The sequence below is a fragment of the Chiloscyllium plagiosum genome, unplaced genomic scaffold (genome assembly GCF_037043375.1).
Source record: "Chiloscyllium plagiosum isolate Xiang-an unplaced genomic scaffold, Cpla_swu_hap1 HiC_scaffold_12, whole genome shotgun sequence".
NCBI classification, from domain to species: Eukaryota; Metazoa; Chordata; class Chondrichthyes; order Orectolobiformes; family Hemiscylliidae; genus Chiloscyllium; species Chiloscyllium plagiosum.
In genome coordinates, this window is record NW_028270150.1 from 79514987 (window position 1) to 79533404 (window position 18418).

At 40.1% G+C, this 18418-nt stretch overlaps 1 protein-coding gene across 1 annotated transcript in view; it reads right to left on the reverse strand.

Moving 5' to 3' along the window:
- Positions 1-10119: 10119 nt before the first annotated feature.
- fancb (FA complementation group B) overlaps positions 10120-18418 on the reverse strand; it is a 67701-nt gene continuing 59402 nt past the window's right edge. The window contains exon 10 of the mRNA XM_087992973.1: positions 10120-10173. Coding sequence (XP_087849099.1) covers positions 10166-10173 — 8 coding nt within the window. The 3' untranslated portion in view covers positions 10120-10165. The remainder of the gene's footprint in view (positions 10174-18418) is intronic.

Below are 18418 nucleotides of genomic sequence, written 5' to 3' on the forward strand. Positions count from 1 at the left end.
TATCCCCAGAGGCTTGGAAAGGCTAGGCAAGAATTGGAAAGAAGGTGGTAACTTGCATGAAGGGACACAGTCCGGTATCGAGATTTACGGTCCCAGCGACGTTGGACAAGTCTGATCTTAGAATAGAACCTAACTTGATAGGTCATATATACTTCTGTTTTACATAAATCATGGTGGTTCATCACTACAACATATTCACAGGAGACTTTCTTAAACAACAGAATTTAAATTTATTATACAAAACTAAACAAAAACAAAATCATAAACAAAAAATATGACTGTTTAGAAATGTATTAACATGAGCATCAAAATAAAATTTCAACCTATTTCTCAGTACTCTCCTTTTACAAATACTCAATCACAGAGAAATATCACTCATGTTATTCTTTATTTCTTAATTAATTGAATATTGTCAGTTTTTCGATTATGGTAACCAAACCTCTTTTCAGTTCAAATAGTTAGATTATATACTACATATTCTTACAACCCGGATATTTCTTAGACTAGAAACACTTCTGCCAAGGTTACTGCTTCCCCTGAACAAATAATATGATTCTTTTATGAAACAAGGAACTGCAGATGTTGAAAATCTGAAACAAGAACAGAAATTGCTACAGAAATTCAGCAGATGGGGCAGCAGCTGAGAAATGAAAGCAGAGTTAAAGTTTCAAGTCCAATGACACTTCTTTGAAATTTGAATTGAATTTAAATGAATTTATTGTCATGTGTACTGAGAAAAGCTTTGTCTTGCAAGCAATACAGGCAGATCACAGAGTTAAGTAGCATAGATAGTAACTAATAGGAAAACAGCAGCAAAAACAAAAACACAGGTACAGGAGAATGTTAAGAGTTTGTGAGTCCATTCAGTATTCTAACAGTAGGGTAGAGACTGTTTCGAAACCAGCTGGTGTGTGTGTTCAGGCTTCTATACCTTCTCCCCAATGGTAGAGGTTGTAGATAAACATTGCCAGGGTGGGATGGATCTTTGAGAATGCTGGCGGCCTTTCCTTGACAGCGGGCCTGCTAGATGGATTCTATAGATGGGAGGTTGGCCTTTGTGATTGTCTATGCTGAATTCACCACTCTCTGTAACCGTCTCTGATCTTGAATGGTACAGCTGCCATACCAGGTAGTGATACATCCAGACAGAATGCTCTCAATGGCGCACCTATATAAGTTGGCAAGGGTATTCACCATCATGCCAAATTTCCTCAGCTGCCTGAGGAAGAAGAGATGTTGTTGGGCCTTTGTAACCAGTGCATCCACATGAAGAAAACTTGTTGTGGATGACCACTCCCAGGAGCTTGACACTCACCACTCATTCCACCTCTGTGCTGTTAATGTGTAGGGGGGCATGAGTAACATCCCGCCAAAAGTCAATAATGAGTTCCTTGGTTTTGCCAGCATTGAAAGCTAGGTTGTTCTCAGTGCATCATTTTTCTAAGTCTTCCATCTCCCGTCTGCACTCTTTTTTGTCGCCAACTGAGATTTGGCCCCGACTATGGTGGTGTTATCAGCGAACTTGTAAATGGCATTAGTCTGGTATTTGGTGATACAGTCATGGGTATACAGTGAGTACAGTAGGGGGCTGAGTACACACCCCTGGGGGGCTCCAGTGTTGAGTGTTAGTGAAGATGAAATATTGTCCCCAATCTTCACTGATGGTAGCCTGTGGGTCAGGAAACTGATGATCCAGTTGCAGAGAGTGGGGCTTAGTCTGAGATCACAAAGTTTAGTAATCAGTCTCGAGAGGATTATTTTGCCCGGAGGAATTCATTTTCCTTTCTGAACTGAGTTCCTAAATCTTCTAAATGGAAACCCTGAATATTCTACTCTAAAGTGAAAGCAAAACCAATAGCCATTGGTCTGTAAACTCAGTCATTTAAACATCCCATTCATTGACACCATAGGAGTCTTGACAGAATCCCATGTCTTCTTAGAAATAATATATTTAGGTTACTGTTTTGGATGACCTACTAACCTTTTCAAAAAATTAATTTTCACAGAATTGACTAAAATCCAAATTCTACTTTTTTATTCATGAACAGGATGAGGGTCACTGGCAAGGCCAGCATTTATCAACCATCCCTAATTGCCTAGAGACAGTTATGAGTCAACAACATTACTGTATGTCTGGAGTCATATGTATTATAGAGTCATAGAATCTCTATTGTATGGAAGCAAGCTATTTGGCCCATTGAGTCCACATTGACCCTCTGAAGAGCATCCCACACAGAACCAACCCCTTCCTACCTGATCCTGATAACTCTGCACTTCCCATGGCCCTTCCACCTAGCCTGCACACCCCTGGATACAATGGGTAATTTGGCAAGGCCAATCCACATCCGCTGCACATCTTTGGATTGTGGGAAGAAACCAGAGCATCCGAAGGAAACCCACACAGACAAAGGGAGAACACACAAACTCCATACAGACAGTCGCCTAAGAATGGAATTGAACCCGGGTCCCTGGCACTCTGAGGCCAGACCAGTGAGGGTGGCGGTTTCCTTCCCTACAGGGCATCAGCGAAATAGATGGGTTTTTCCTGACAATCAACAGGATTATTAGACTCTTAATTCCAGATTTGTTTTTCATTGAATTCAAACTCCACTGTCTGCCATATAAATCTGGGACTTGGACTTGGGTCCCCAGAACAATACCTGGGTCTCGGGATGAGCGGACTAACATTAATAGGCTGTCCTATAGAAAATGAAAATAATATATAGTGTACACTTTTATCATATGAGTTTTCACACAGAGGGTGGTTTGCATGTGTAATGAACCTCCTGAGAAAGCGGTGGATGCGGGGACTGTTACAACGTTTAAAAGACATTTGGATAAGCACATGAATATGGAAGGTTTGGAGGGATATGGACCAGGAGCGGGCAGGTGGGGCTAGTTTAGTTTGGGATTATAGTTGGCATGGACTAGTTGGAACGAAGGGTCTATTTCCAAACTGTGTGACTCTATGACTCCATGAGAGAGAAAATATTCTGCTGCGCAGAGGCATGTAGAACATTCATTTTTGAAGGGAATACAATTGACTTTATATTAAGGCAGATTGTAACCATAATATGGAAGTAGTGAACTTGATGTTTTATTATCTCCTATGTCCTTTCTTGATGATCAGAAAAGTGATTGTGATATCTATAATTAAAACCCTTCTACCTTGTAAGTTCAGATCATTCTGTTATAATGTGTATTTGTTAACACAGATTCGCTATAACACAGTTGACCAATTAGGGACACTGTTTAGAAAGTGCCAAGTTTTAAAGCTTGTATTGGTTATAACGCAAATCTGGCCCCATTCATTTAAATGATGCTGCTAATTACATATTTTCTTATAGCACAAGATTGAATGAGAATGGAATTACTGTGTTATTACAGAAGCAACCAAAAGGGAATAAATCATATCTTTTCTTACAATGATTGAGTGATAATTGGTACTTTGAAGTTTGTTCTCACAGGCCTGACAGCAAGGAATTACCTTGACTGTCACTAGGACCGTACTTTAAGGGTATCAGACAATTAAAAGGTTGTGGTCAGGATGGCCCTTCCTACTAAAGGTGACTACATGCCTCTAGAAGCCCTCAGCCCGATGGAACAATGACACTGTTTGGGGTGCATCTGAGAGAAGAGGGCATACTGGTGAACATAGCCCTCTGAAACAAGCAAGTAGGATCCAAGGGAAGACCTGTTAAGGTGAAGGGTTTTGGTGGCAGTTGGGTCAAGTCAGGTGCCATCCAGTGAGAAGGGTTTTACAAGCCCATTGTCAACGTGTTGGGGTTTACCTGACACTTTCTCCACTTGGCAGGGGATGTTGTTGTATCAATTTAAGAAACAACATGTTCATGAATAGACAAATATACGCAACAGGAGTAGAAATTGACCACTCAACTCCTTGAGCTTGCTTCGCCACTCAATAGCTGATCTATTTGCATTTGAATTCTACTTTCTGTTTACACCTGACAACCTTTGATTCTCTTGCCTAAGGGTAGATTTTCCTTTTCAAAGGACATATCTACCTCTACCTTAAAAATATTTAATGACCTTGCCTCCACCACTTTCTGAGGAAGAACATTCCAAAGCTCTCCGAGGGAGAAAAAAAACTCCTCATCTCTATCCTAACAGGGTAATCCCTAATTTTGAAATAGTGTCCCCTAATTCTGGACGGAGCGACGAGAGGAAAAATCTTTTCCATGTCTGCCATGTCAAGGTCATTCCGGATCATACATACTTTGATCAAATTGTCCCTCACTCTTCAAGACTCCAGTGGAAACCTCCCACCCCCACCTCCCACCAAGTGTAGCCTGTTTAACCTATTCTCATAAGACAACCCATTCACTCCAAGTATGAGCAAGTAACTAGAATGTAGAACATGTGACCAGCAGCCATCGTCAGTCTTACTTGCCACAGTATGAAGGAGTGTCGTTGACTGCTCCTGTTACAATAGTTACTGAAATTTTGTAGCAAATCTGTCTGCTGAGCAACTCTGCAGTGAATCCTCATACAAACGAAATCCACATCCATTTAGCAAGCTGGTGTGAGATTGGTCAGTTTGTGTAAGTAAACTCAAGAACACAACAGAGGGCACACCCAGTGCAGGTAAAATACCACTGATGGTGGGAAGAGGTATGTAATTGACAACTCAAGTGACTCAATTGATTTCAGGGGAGGAGAGCTGTCAGCCACCTAGTGCAGTATTGGAAAGCTAGCACAGCAACAAGAAGACGTATGGGCGCTATACCCACACCCCACCTCACCACTTAACTGTCCATCCCTACCTCCCTGTCTGCCCACAGAGCTTTGAGAAAATTCAGCCCTATGAATCAAAATTGAAGCATGAATTTGAAACAGTTTGATGTGCTAGCAGACTGGACAGCTAATGAAAAAATATACAACAGCTGATGAGAAACATCTGCTATATTACAGAAAGAGGTCCAGGCTGCTGTTAAATCATTTGGGAGAACGGAAAGTAAATGTTATAAAATCAAATTTTATTTTGCTCTTCAGATGGGAGGTATACTAGCAATGCTAAAAATAAACATCAAATTTGTAAAAAATTGCAGTACTGCATGATATCAACTAAACAACGATTTATTTTCTTTACCTCCATTTATAAATTGGACAAAGTAAACAGATTTTGTGACGCACTCCATTGCTAATATAGCTCAAGACTGGCACATAAATATAATTACAGAGTGGTACCAATCTTACGGTGTTATAAAGAAAAGAGAATTGTAGAAAAGAGTGTGTCAGTGCTCATGAGAACACTGGAATATATTATTAATGAATCATTGTGATGCAAATCTATTTAATTAATTTCCACAATATTATCTCTTTTCATTGTCATTCCCATGCAAGATAGTGAGGTATTGCCCTCTATTTGAACTTCACCTTGGTTGAGAACATTTACCATTCCAATGGGAAATAATTTAGTGATAATTTTAGCTGTAAATTGTGTCATGTGAAGTTAAAAGATATTACCATTATTGCCAAAATTTGAAGTTGTAATTATAATTACACATGTATTCTATGGAGTAATAGTTATGAAGGTATTTGCTAAAAATAATTGCATTGCATTAAACCCAAAATTAGATAAAAACAGTCAATAATGCAAAACAATAATTGATTTTACGTGTGATTTAGAGCAACATTTAAGGTTTCTCTTTGCTGAATGGCAAAAACACACTCTCCAGCAACAGAAGATTGAACAACAACGGTTATGTGTCTCACCCAGCCAAGTATTGTCCAGAATTTGTGCATGCTTATTTGTGCAGGAACTTTTGCCTCCTTCCATTAACACTAACATTTCATTCCCTATTAAAGTATCACTAATCTCACTTGAAAATACAATCAAGCAGAACCGTTGTGTTTGTAAACCATAATCCTTCTCAACAGATATCACTTCTAAGACGTCAATTGAACAACCCTCTCTGAATATCTTTTGTACATTCCTAATATCGTGTACAAGCTGGTGAAGGGCATTTTTCTGAATTTAAACTCTGTTCAAACCTTATTAATTTTATCCACAACTGTAAGCTCATAACTAAATTCTTCGACAAATGAAATATCATAAAGTCTATCTTAAGTTCTGTCGTGACTCTTGAACCTTGGTGCTCTCCTACTTTATTTGCATCCACATTTAACTGCTGCTTTAGTTCTGAGCACATTACCTCGATTTTCCAGTCTTTTTTCTTCTGCTGCCTACCAGAATTCTTCTCTCTGTGGTCTACCCCTCCTGTCATTCTGTTATGCCTCTGACTTCCAACTTTCCTGTCAACAACTTGGGTCTGATTATCCTTAGATAAATCCTTTTTTAGCATTCTCTGAAAGATCCAAGAAGGTACTCATCACTAACTCCTTAAGAACAGCACCCTCAACTACTCGGTCTTTATTATCTACCCAGTGTTCCTGTTGAGTGTGAATGTTGTCAGCCTCATTCCTGTCCAACTCACACCGTCTACTATTGGCTTCTTGGATTCTTCCAGCAGGACAATTATCTCTCTTTGCTTCCAAAGCAATTTGTCTGCAAGATACTTGCCATCCATGTTGTTGTGTAGATAATTCTATTTTAATCAGAATTTTAGTGGATTTTTCAGGAAACCTGGATCACTTCCAACCACATTGTCCCTGTGACTACAAAAACAAATCTCTCTGCCAAGTCACTTACAACTTACCTAAACTTTACCTTCAATCTGCTGGCTGCTTAACCTCTGGCCTTCCATTTGCACCAACACTTCTTCAGCTGTCAATCTTTTCAACCATAATATCATCTCTCCAAAGACCTTGATTGTGTCTCCAAAATCTATCTCTGTCTTGTCTACAACCCATGTTTAAATGCAACCAATTAACTTCAACCGTGGATTGAAATGAATCTAATAGCGGTAACAAATTCACAGGCCCTGTGGTTGTGGTGATAGTGCAGTTTCCTTCCTCCTCCAAAGCTCCTCCTCCTTTGTCTAACCCAATGCTTCTTTACTTGATTTACATTGCCCCATTAAATCATAGTGTAATTAATGCTCTCCTGCTGGCACAGTTAAAGGTTGTGTGGGCAGGGGATTGAAATGTAGCGCCTCTTAAAATCGAATGCATAGAGGTAATTAAGGGGCATGAAAAGGCCGTTTGATCTGTTTGTGTATGATGTTTTATTGTGTAACAGTCTAATCAATTATATTCCTTCGCTCTATGACCATAGCCCTGCAATTTTATGTCCCCCATGTGCCAATCTAATTTCTCTTTGAACACATTGATTATCTCCACTGTCCTTAACAACAGGCAATGGGTCCCAGGGCATTACTACATGTGGTGCATAAATGTTCTTCCTCACATTCTCCCCTGTATTTCTTATCTGGAACTGTAAATCTATATTCCTTCTCCTGGGTATCTTCAGCTAATGGGAACAGCACTATTTTGTTTATCTTAACTAAACTTCTCATAATCTTGTACATCTCTACAGAACTTCTCCTCAATCTCCTTTGTTCCAGTCTCTCCCAGCTAACCTTGTGGCTAGAATGCTTCATATGTGGAACTATTCTGACAAATCTCCTCTGCATCCTGTCAGGGGCCCTCACATCCTTCCCTAAGTATGGTGACCCAGAATAATTGTAACCTGAGTGTCTCTAGCAATGGCTTTGCTTCTTGTTTGCACTGTTACTGGATCCTTGCATGAGTTTATTAATGGTCCCTCCTCTTTCTGACCTATGTGCTGGCACTTGGTAATGTCATCTGAAGATGTGAGTTCAGTTTTGACATGTATATTGATGGTTTCTATGACAATCTTCTTTTACCATTCCCCTCGCATCATCATGCCTCTGTTTTGTTAGACTGCTAGCAATAACCATTCTCAGATTACCTTCAGGCTTCTCCAATTAAACATTGGAAAGTCTGATACTGGAGAATATTACAACTTAGTCAAAACAGAGTTAAATCAGAACTGTTACCTTTTGTCCCTACCCTTACCACTGTATCCATCCATCTATCCTCACCTCTGCTGTCCCCCACTCTCTCATGTTAATCCAGACCATTTGCATCCTTAGCATCCTATTCAGCCTTAGCATCTCACATTTTTTCCTTCCTACGTTTTTTTCACTCCAGATCCACGACTTTGCCTACTTCTATATAATACCTCATTTTATCGGTTGAAATTTTCATTCATCGCTTTGCGCCTTTATTATCAACTAACTATTCCAATCCTATTCTGGCTAACTACGTTGTAAACCAAAGTTCAACAAAACCTTTACCATCCGTTGCTACACCAAGCCAATGCTTTTCATTCCTGTCATTGGTGACCTATGTTGTTCCTAATCAGTCAAAAATTCTTATCTTTGAATTTAATTCTCTCCATGGTCTTATCTCGCTGCCTGTCTATAATCACCTTCAGCACAACAACCCTTCAAAAATCATCTGTTTCACTCCATCAGGCCATTTTATATATCGCCCTTCCTTTGTATTCTGATACAATCTGTATATTGTGCTTTGGGATTCTATTTATAAGCTTCTACACTTCTGGATCCCCTTTTCTCTATAAAACTTATCTCTGACCAACCTTTTTATCACATCGTTTGTATTTTTCCTTTGGTTCACCATCCACTTATGCTTGATTATGCCTCTCCAAAGATTTTTGGGACATTTCTCTTGGGTAACAATGCTATGTATATGTAAGTCATCATTGTTAAATAGCTCATCTACAAAATATACCGGAAACCTACAACCGATTTAGCACAACAAACATGTTCCATTTAAGGTTTATTTTTTAATACCATTGCACCTTTTTACAAAAGATACACAAACTGGCCATTTTATACAACATAAACATACTGCAGATGTTAATTATCTAGATAGTATAACACATGCTTATATCAATACAAAATTGAAACTTATCCCTATATAATTTAAATAACTCAGGTTAATTTCTCTTTCTTTTTGCATTAAAACAGTCTCAAGTTTATCCCAGCCCTGGATTGTGCCATTGCGAACAGTTGGAAAAGGAATTATTGTACAAATTATATCAAGCATCAAAAACTCAATTAGTGAAGAGAATGCACAGGACAGATGGTGAGTCAGCGTGGATATAATGAGCAAATAGTTGGGTGCCTTAAGAGGATCATGAACCAGGCTTCAATTGACTGCTGAAAACAATACATTTAACCCTGTCTTCCTTTTCACCAAATTCTGATTTAAAGGACAGTTAATATATTGAAATTGCAGGGATTGGATGTGAGTGATCATGACACTCAGACATGCAAGCTGATGCAGAATTTAAATGGCTAAACTGTTCAAAGTATCTATTAATGAGAAAACCAAAACGCAAGGGAAGGTTTGGATCACTGGTTGTGAACCAGCATGGATATAATGAACAGCCAGTTGGGCGCCTTCAGATTTTGTATTAACAAACCAAAATCCTCGGGAAAATTTGAATTATTGACTGCCATTGATTAGAAATTGAACAAGATGTATTCATCAAATTGACCATTTTCATGGTGAGAAAAGGAAACTGCAAATACTGGTAATTTGAAACAAGAACACACAATACTGGAACTGGTACAAAGCATTGAGTCAGCGCCCAAAGAGAACAGCAAAATGATATTCTCTGTGTAATCCCTCACTCTTACGGCCTTTTTCTTTGTGGGGTTGTCGGTGGGGGAGGGAGCAGGCAAAAAGAAGTTGCCAAAAATAATAGGTGAGTAGGTGGAAAAGTTGCATTTGTTAACAACGTTCAAAAGACATTCTGTTTTATATTTTAATATGGCTTCTTTGGATCTTCACAAAGCTCAGGCCAGTCATCCAAGTGACTTGAACACAATATTTATTGATAGTCTTTCCATGGTGATAAGGTTACAGAACAGCAGTACAGCTTCCTAATGTCTTGTTGAGTAGAATACTATCACATGACCATTGATGTCACAGCTAACCTCAGACGCTCATCTACATATTCATTAAACCCTTCCTGCCCATATGTTTCCTCAGTTTCCAACATTGTTAACTAAAAGTATTTTCTTATCGCTATTGATTGAAAATCGTAACATAAATTATACCTCTTCAACTGAATATATGCCAACCCCACTCTCAAAGTCCATTGTGCCAACCTCACTGTTCTCCCAGCGCTCAACATTCCAAACGGCATAAGAGGGCAGAAGTGGGAAGATTGGCTGAGAACTGAATTTTAAGCAGCTGCAACAAAAAAAGAGTAAAATTAGTAACAGTTTCCCAAAGCTTATGGTAGTGAAAGACCTGTAGCCAGGAGGCTACTGTGGTCAGGGTGAAGACAGATGGTGTTCTTTGAGACCATAAGTTCTGTCAAAAGGAAGGTCTGACAAGGAAAAGTATGAAACTGTACCATCAAAGCTAAGCAGAGGTGTGTATCATCCAACTGCAATGAACATACAATGAAATATTGACATTCTTGCACACCATTTTAAAGATTAGGTTAAATAGAGGAATGAGTCATCAGAAAGACTGCAAAGTATAGATTCATTTTTTCCAAAGACTCACATGAGGAGTTGATTTGATTTATTGTAGACACGTGTACCTAAGTACAGTGGAAAGCTTTGTTTTGTGAGCAGTGAAGACAAATTATAACAAACAAGGACAGACAGATCATAGGGTGCTTAGACAGAGTTGAGGCATAAGAGCTGCTCAAAGCAAGATCAACATTTGCAAGATCAACATTATTTGAAGTTATGGAGGTCTATTCAGCAATCTAATAATGGCTGGGAAGAAGTTGTTCTTCAATCTGTTGGTGCATGTGTTCAAGCTTCTGTATCTTCTGCCTGACAGAAGAGGTTGTAGGAGATCATTACTGGGGTGGGAGGAATCTTTGAGGATGTTAGCAGCCTTTCTGCAACAATGAGAAGTGAAAATGGAGTCCATGAATGGGAGGTTGGCTCCCGTGATGGTCTGGCTTGTGCACACAGCTTTCTGTAGTTTCTTATGGTGCTGGGCAGAGCTGTTGCCATACCATGTTATTATACACCCGGATAAAATGCTTTCAATTGTGCAGCTGTTAAAGTTGGAGAGAGTTGTTACAGACATGCCTAACGTCCTAAGCTGCTTGAGGTTGAAGAGACATTGTCTTCTTGACCATCTCATCTATGTGGGTGGTCCAGGACAGGTTGTCAATTATTGTCACTCCAGGAACTTGACACTCTGATCCCTCTCTATTCAGCTCCGTGGATGTAAATAGGGATATGTCCTCCTCCTTTCTTCCTGAGATCAATGATCAGTTTTTTTTTGTTTTGCCAACATTAGAGAGAGAGGTTGTTATCATTGCACCATGACACCAAGCCCTCTGTCTCCTTCCTGGATTCTGAATCGTTGTTTTATATCCGTCCTATCACAATGGTGTTGTCACAAAGTTGTAGGTGGCGTTCATTTGGAATTTGGCTACACAATGGTGCATAAACAGGGAGTACAGTAAGGAGTTGAGAATGGATCCTTGCAAGGCTCTAGTGTTGAGTATTACAGTGGAGGAGGTGCAGTTGTCTATCTTCGCCGATTGTGGTCTGTGGATCAGCAAACTGAGGATCCTATTGCAAAAGGCAGAGCTGAGACCCAGGTCTTGGAGTTTTGAGATCAGTCTGGAGGGGATTATCATGTTGAAGGTGGAAGTGTAGTTGATGAGTAGGACACAGACGTAGGTATCCTTGTTGTCCAGATGTTCCAGGGATAGTGCAGGGCTAGGGAAATGGCATTCACTGTGGACCTGTTACTTCTGTAGGCAAATTGCAAGCGATTGAGGCAGGCTGGGAGGCTGGAATTGATGTGGATCATAACCAGCTGCTCAAAGCACTTCATGATTACGGAGGTCAGAGCCACTGGGCAGTAGTCATTAAAGCGTTGCATGCGCTTTCTTAGGCATGGGGATGATGGTGGTCTCCTTGAAGCAGGTAGAGAATTCAGCTTGTAGGAGGGAGAGGTTGAAGATGTCAGCGAATACGTCTGCCAGCTGGTCTGCACAGGATCTGAGTGCACAGCTGAGGCCTCTGTCCAGGCCTGTCACTTTCCTCGGTTTGACTCTCAGGAAGACCGATCTGATGCCAGCAGTGGTGACCGAGGGAACAGGTGCATCCTGGGCTGTCGGGGGCAGGTGACACCGCACCGCTGGCATTTTGCTCGAAATGAGCACAGAAAGCAGTGAGTGCACCAGGGAGAGATGTGTTTCTGTCCGCTATCTTGCTCTGCTTCATTTTGTATCCCATTATGTTGTGACTGTGAATGATTAACAACAGTCTCTTCAAAGCTTGCTGCTTGTGCTGGAGGATTTGCAGTCAGGTCTGTCGAGATTGCATCTGTAGTTACTGCAAAGCATTCTGGTTGGAGGATGATATGAGAGAATGTCACCATTGACCGCTGCTGTCATTTTGGGCAATATGTCTGGACAAAGATAATGTCTGTCATACAAAATATCATACAAAACATAGGACACTAATTTCATACTTTAGGATTGCTGCAGGACCTTTGTGCATATGCAAACATTTCTGCTCGCTGTAATCTTTAAAAACCTCATTAGGCATATTTTGTATGCTGCTCTTTGATTATGACCACTTTGTAAAGCTGAAAGTACTAGAACTTGCATCATGTCTTCAAGAGAAGCATGTGATATTTCGTTAACATTGCTGCTCACAGAATGTCATCAACTTAGAAGAGGGTCACATTGATCTGGAAGTTTTTTTTCAATTCATTGTCAGGATGGGGCATCACTGGTTGGACCAGCATTTATTGCCTAAACCTAGTTGCCCTTGAGAAGGTGGTGGTGAGCTGCCTGCTTGAACTGTTTCAGTCGAATTACTAAGGTAGACCACGATGTTATTACGAGACATGATGACACTGAAGGAATAGCAATATATTTCCAAATCAGGATGGTGAAAGGTTTTGAGGGGAACTTGGTATTGGTAGTGGTAGTGTTCCCATATATCTATTATCTTTGCTCTTCTAGATGATAGTGGTCATATGTTTGGAAAGTGCTGTCTAAGGAGCCTTGGTGAATTTCTGCAGTGTATCTTGTAGATAGTACACACACACACACACACTGCTACAGAACACTGATGGCAAATCGACTGAATATTTGTGTATGTGGTACAAATCAAGTGGGATGCTTTGTCCTGGATGGTGTTAAGCTTCTTGAGTGTTATTGGAGCTACACCATCCAGGCAAGTGGAGAATATTTCATCACACTCCTGACTTGTGCCTTGTAAATGGTGGACAGATTTCGGGAGTTAAGAAGTGAGTTACTTGCTGCAGGATTTCTAGTCACGGACCTGCTCTTGTAGCCACTGTGTTTAGTTTTGTGCTTAGTGGTAACCCCAGGATGTTGATAGTGGGGGACTTCCATGATGGTGATGTCATTGATTGCTCAGTGGTGTGTTAGAGTCGCTTGTTGGAGATGATCATTTGCCTGGCTTTTGTGTGCATTAATGTTACTTGCCACTTGTCAACCCAAACCTGAATATTGTCCAGGTCTTGCTGTATTTGGGCACGGACTGTTTTAGTAACTGAAGAATTGTGAATGGTGCTGAAGATTGTGTAATCATCAGCAAACATCCCCACTTCTAACATATTGATGGATGGAAGCTCACTAATGAAGCAGTTGAAACTGGTTGGGCCAAGGATGCTACCCTAAGTGTCCATCGAAAGGATCTTGCTAATATACTGTTTCTGGGACAAAAAAAATGAAATAGTACAGAATTTCCTTGTTGAAATGAAGAAACTGAGCCTGACATTAACATATTTGCATTAGTAACACATGGTGTATCCCTTATTTAGGAGCCTCTGAAAAGAGAGGTTCGTTCTCCTCCAACAGAAGGAGTATCGCATTACTGATCATATTTTGAAAAAGCTGAGAAAGTTCTTTACACAAATCATCTCATCCTCATGGCATGGAACTTCAGTAGGCGAGGGTAATGGGAAATGTTCACAAATTTTCATCGCAGTTTTGTTACCTCTAATCATTCCATTACACTTAAAATGGACATTAGAATACATATGGTTAATTGATTTGTTTAGTCCATAGATAACTCAGTAAGGCCTGTGTGATACAGTATCATAGAAATTTGGTTCACCAGGAAGATTCTAAGTTTAGCATTGATCCATTTTGAGTGACCTGATCTCAGTTAGTAGTGTAATAGGAAAACATGCAGTCGGGTATCAATAACTCAATCAATGAAATCCAGCTCCTGATCTCTCTCTCCAGCTATCCTAGAAATTGAAGATTTTAACATTGTGCATGTGTAAGGGTTTTGAATCAGTTCAACTTTCATCCATGATTCAGTGTCATATTTACACAGTGCAGAATTGTGAATCAATATTTTGTATGATTTCTGGAGAGAATCTGGACATCTGTTTTGTAAAAACCAGTGAGAATGTTTTTGATGGCCAATAAAGAAGTAATTAAATCTATTTATTAATATGGTATTCAGAGAGGGCAACTTATTTGTGTCTCATTTCTTAATTTGCAACCACAAATGTGCCTATTTGACATTATAAATCTGTTCAGCTAAAGAAATAAACTTCCCAGAGTTAATGTAAATGTAGTACGCTTATGTTGCACATGAACAAAAAAAGGACTTTTTCCCTGGTAGTCTCACATTCAAATTATTTATATGCTTTTGTCATCTTTGAGCTTTTCTTTTGACCAATTTTATACACCAAAATAATTATATTTTCTTATTAAAGCTATCTTCTTTCTTATTTGCATCCTACTTTCTGTTTCTCCACATTCCACTGTATTCCTGTCTTACTACTTTGTACATCATCCACTTTATCATACCTCACACTTCCTTTTCTTAACAAACATCTCCCACTATCTATTTTCTCTTTCACAACTTCAGGAAGGTTTCAAGACAGACTTGTGAGTGTGCATGTCCGATGACCACAAGAATATATCTTCCAGTGATACACCACTTTAAACAATGTTGGCTCCTACTCTCATCAAGGCGGCTAGGCAAAAGTGAAGGCTGCAGATGTTGGAAACCAGAGTTTAGATCAGAGTGGTGCTAGAAAGGCACAGCAGGTCAGGCAGCATCTAAGGAGCAGGAAAATCGACGTTTCGGACAAAAGCCCTTCATCAGGAATGGAGGCAGGAAGCCTCTAGGGTGGAGAGATAAATGGGGCAGGACAAGTGACCTGTCCTACCTGCCAATCTCCCTTCCCACCTATCCGCTCCACCCTCCTCTCTGACCTATCAGCTCCATCCCCACCCCCATTCACCTATTGTACTCTGCTACCTTCCCCCACCCTCCCCTCTGACCTATCACCTCCATCCCAACCCCCATTCAGCTATTGTATTCTTTGCTACCTTCTCCCCAGCCCCTAATCCCCACCACCTCCCCCCCCCCCCCCCCCCCAACCCCCTCGCCCCCCCCCCCCAACCCATTTGTCTCTCCACCCTGGATGCTCCCTGCCTCCATTCCTGATGAAGGGCTCTTGCTGGAAACATCGATTTTCCTGCTCCTCGGATGCTGCCTGACCAGCTGTGCTTTTCTAGCACCAGTCTGATCTAAACTCCTGCTCTCATCAGCTGGAACTACTCATTATTCCAGGATCATCCTGGAATGAAAACAGAAATAAGCTTTTTTTTCTGTACTGTAAACCATTAAAAAACAAATCATCTATCCCACTTACCCTAAATTTCAAAAATAAGTGCAAGGAACACGTGGGATTTTTTGTTACTAGACTGAGACTCTTATCAGTCGCCTCTGCCACATTCCTCCTTCTACCAGTCTACTTGGCCAAATGCACTTTAATGTCTTGCCTTGTCACCGCCTCCCATTCCCAGCTATGAATGTATATGTCTAGATTATCTTTTACTTTCCCTCTTGGCCTCCCTGAATTCATGTTGTAATTGAGACCTGGCCTTTCAATTCCTATTCCCACTGAATTTCTGAGCACTTAATGTCCATTTTGGCTTCCATGTTAGCTGCTATTGTAAAGTTTTCTCTCTCCTGGTATTGTCACTTGCTCTCTTAAATATGCCTTCATCGCTCCTGTCTGCAAAAGAAAAAAAACTTCATCCGACCATTGTTGTAAACTGGTATCCTAATCCCAACCTCCTTTTCCTCTCTAAAGTCCATGAAAGCTTTGTCCTATATTTGTGTCCACCTTTTTAGAGCACATTCTAATTAGATTTAAACCCTTGTCACAGCACCAAAACAGGGCTTATCAATGTGACAATGACAAAGGAAAAAAAATACTTCTTCTCCCCATTGTTTGCAGCGTGATATCTGACATGATTGATCACACCATTCTCCTCCAACATTACTCCATTGTCATCCAGCATAGTAGGACTGCACACACCTGGTTCTATTCTTTACACCTAACTGCAATAAGAGAATTATTTGCAATTACTTCTCTTCCTGCAACTGCAATGTTGCTTCTGGTGTCCCTAAGGATCCCTCATTTACCTCCGTATGTTTCTAATCTACATGCTGCCCTTTGGTGACATTTATCTGAAAGTACTTCATTAGATTTCACATGTGCACTAACAATACCCATTTCTACTTCATCACTGGCTGATATATTAATGCTATTCTGTTTGTCTCACATTCATTAGTCATTATGTCATTATATAATAAACCGCGGCAGAGCCTACAAAATATATCTTTTAATGACAGGTGTTCATTTATTTTCTGTTTCATGATTTGGCAAATTTCTTAATGGTTTTGTTTCAAAATTTCAAATATTGTCATTTAATTTCTTATCCTCTGGCTATCAAAGGTAATATACAACTTGTGTGTTGGGTGGTTTTCTATTATCAAACTTTTTCTGAAAATTTAAGGTAGGGGAAAAATATTATCGTAGTAATGATGCTTTTTCATTTCTGTTAAGAAATGGATTTGCTGTTAAATAAGAATGTCATAACATCAAGACCTTTGCTTTAAATTAAACGGTAAAGAAATTCTGCTGCCTCACTGATTACAACGGGATCTTGATCAGATCGACCAATGGGCTGAGAAGTGGCATTTGGGGTTTAATTTAGATGTATTTTGGGAAAACAAATCATAGAAAGACTTCTACACTTAATGGTAAGGTCCTAGGGAGTGTTGCTGAACAAAGAGACCTTGGAGTGCAGGTTCATAGGTCCTTGAAATTCGAGTTGCAGGTAGATAGGATAGTGAAGAAGGCGTTTGGTATGCTTTCCTTCATTGGTCAGAGTACTGAGTACAGAAGTTGGGAGGTCATGTCGCAGCTGTACAAGACATTGGTTAGGCCACTTTTGGAATATTGCATGCAATTCTGGTCTCCTTCCTATCGGAAGGATGTTGTGAAACTTGAAAGTCTGAGAAAAGATTTACAAGAATGTTGCCAGAGTTGGAGGATTTGAGCTTTAGGGAGAGGCTGAACAGGCTGGGGCTGTTTTCCCTACAGCGTTGGAGACTGAGGGGTGACCTTATAGAGGTTTATAAAATCATGAGGGGCACAGATAGGATAAATAAACAAAGTGTCTTCCCTGGGATGGGGAATTCTGGAACTAGAGGGCATAGGTTTAGGGTGAGAGGGGAAAGATGTAAAAGGGACCTAAGCGGCAACGTTTTCACGCAGAGGGTGGTACATGTATGGAATGAGCTGCCAGAGGAAGTGGTGGAGGCTAGTACAATTGCAACATTTAAAAGGCATTTGGATGAGTATATGAATAGGAAGGGTTTGGAGTAATATGGGCCAGGTGCTGGCAGGTGGGACTAGATTGGTTTGGGATACCTGGGCGGCATGGACGAGTTGAACCGAAGGGGCTGTTTCCGTGCTGTACCTTTCTATGACTGCCTCTCCCATTATTGTTAAACTATCAGAAAATAGTTTGGAGACTGAACCATCAAATATATTCAAGGCTGAGTTAGATATTTATCTATAAGACTGAAGGATTAAAGAGGGAGGTGAGAAAGTGAATTAACTCATAATCTTATCTTAAGACAAGATCTTATGAAGTAGCATAGAAGGCTGGAGACGCCAAATGTCTTATTTCTGCTCCTATTTTTTATGGGCATTATCTGGTGCATTGCCATCAGTTTTTCTCAATAGACTGGGCCACGCAAGTGTATGAAAGTGAGATCAAGGGAGAGACTGAAACGATTAGGTAAAATTAAAGCTGTAAGGTTCACCTGTACTGCATTAGAGGGAGGATATCCAGTAATACTGTCCCCATGATGGGCAGTTCGGGGGTTAGAAATTAACAAAGAAATGAATAGAAGTAATCCGATAAGAGCTAAGAATCATTTTGTACCAATTTCAGGGCATTTGTGGAGTTGTTTTCTCAGTTGCATTAAAATTATGACAGGTATTCTTTCTGTGTCTTAAAGTATAGGTTGCCATTAAAGGAACTGTTTACCCAATAGTGCTGGGAGTATTTTGTTAAACATCTTAAAATGTAAAATCTTGAAATGGCATTCTTTCAGCTTTTAAGCTAGCAGATAGTTTGATTTCTTTT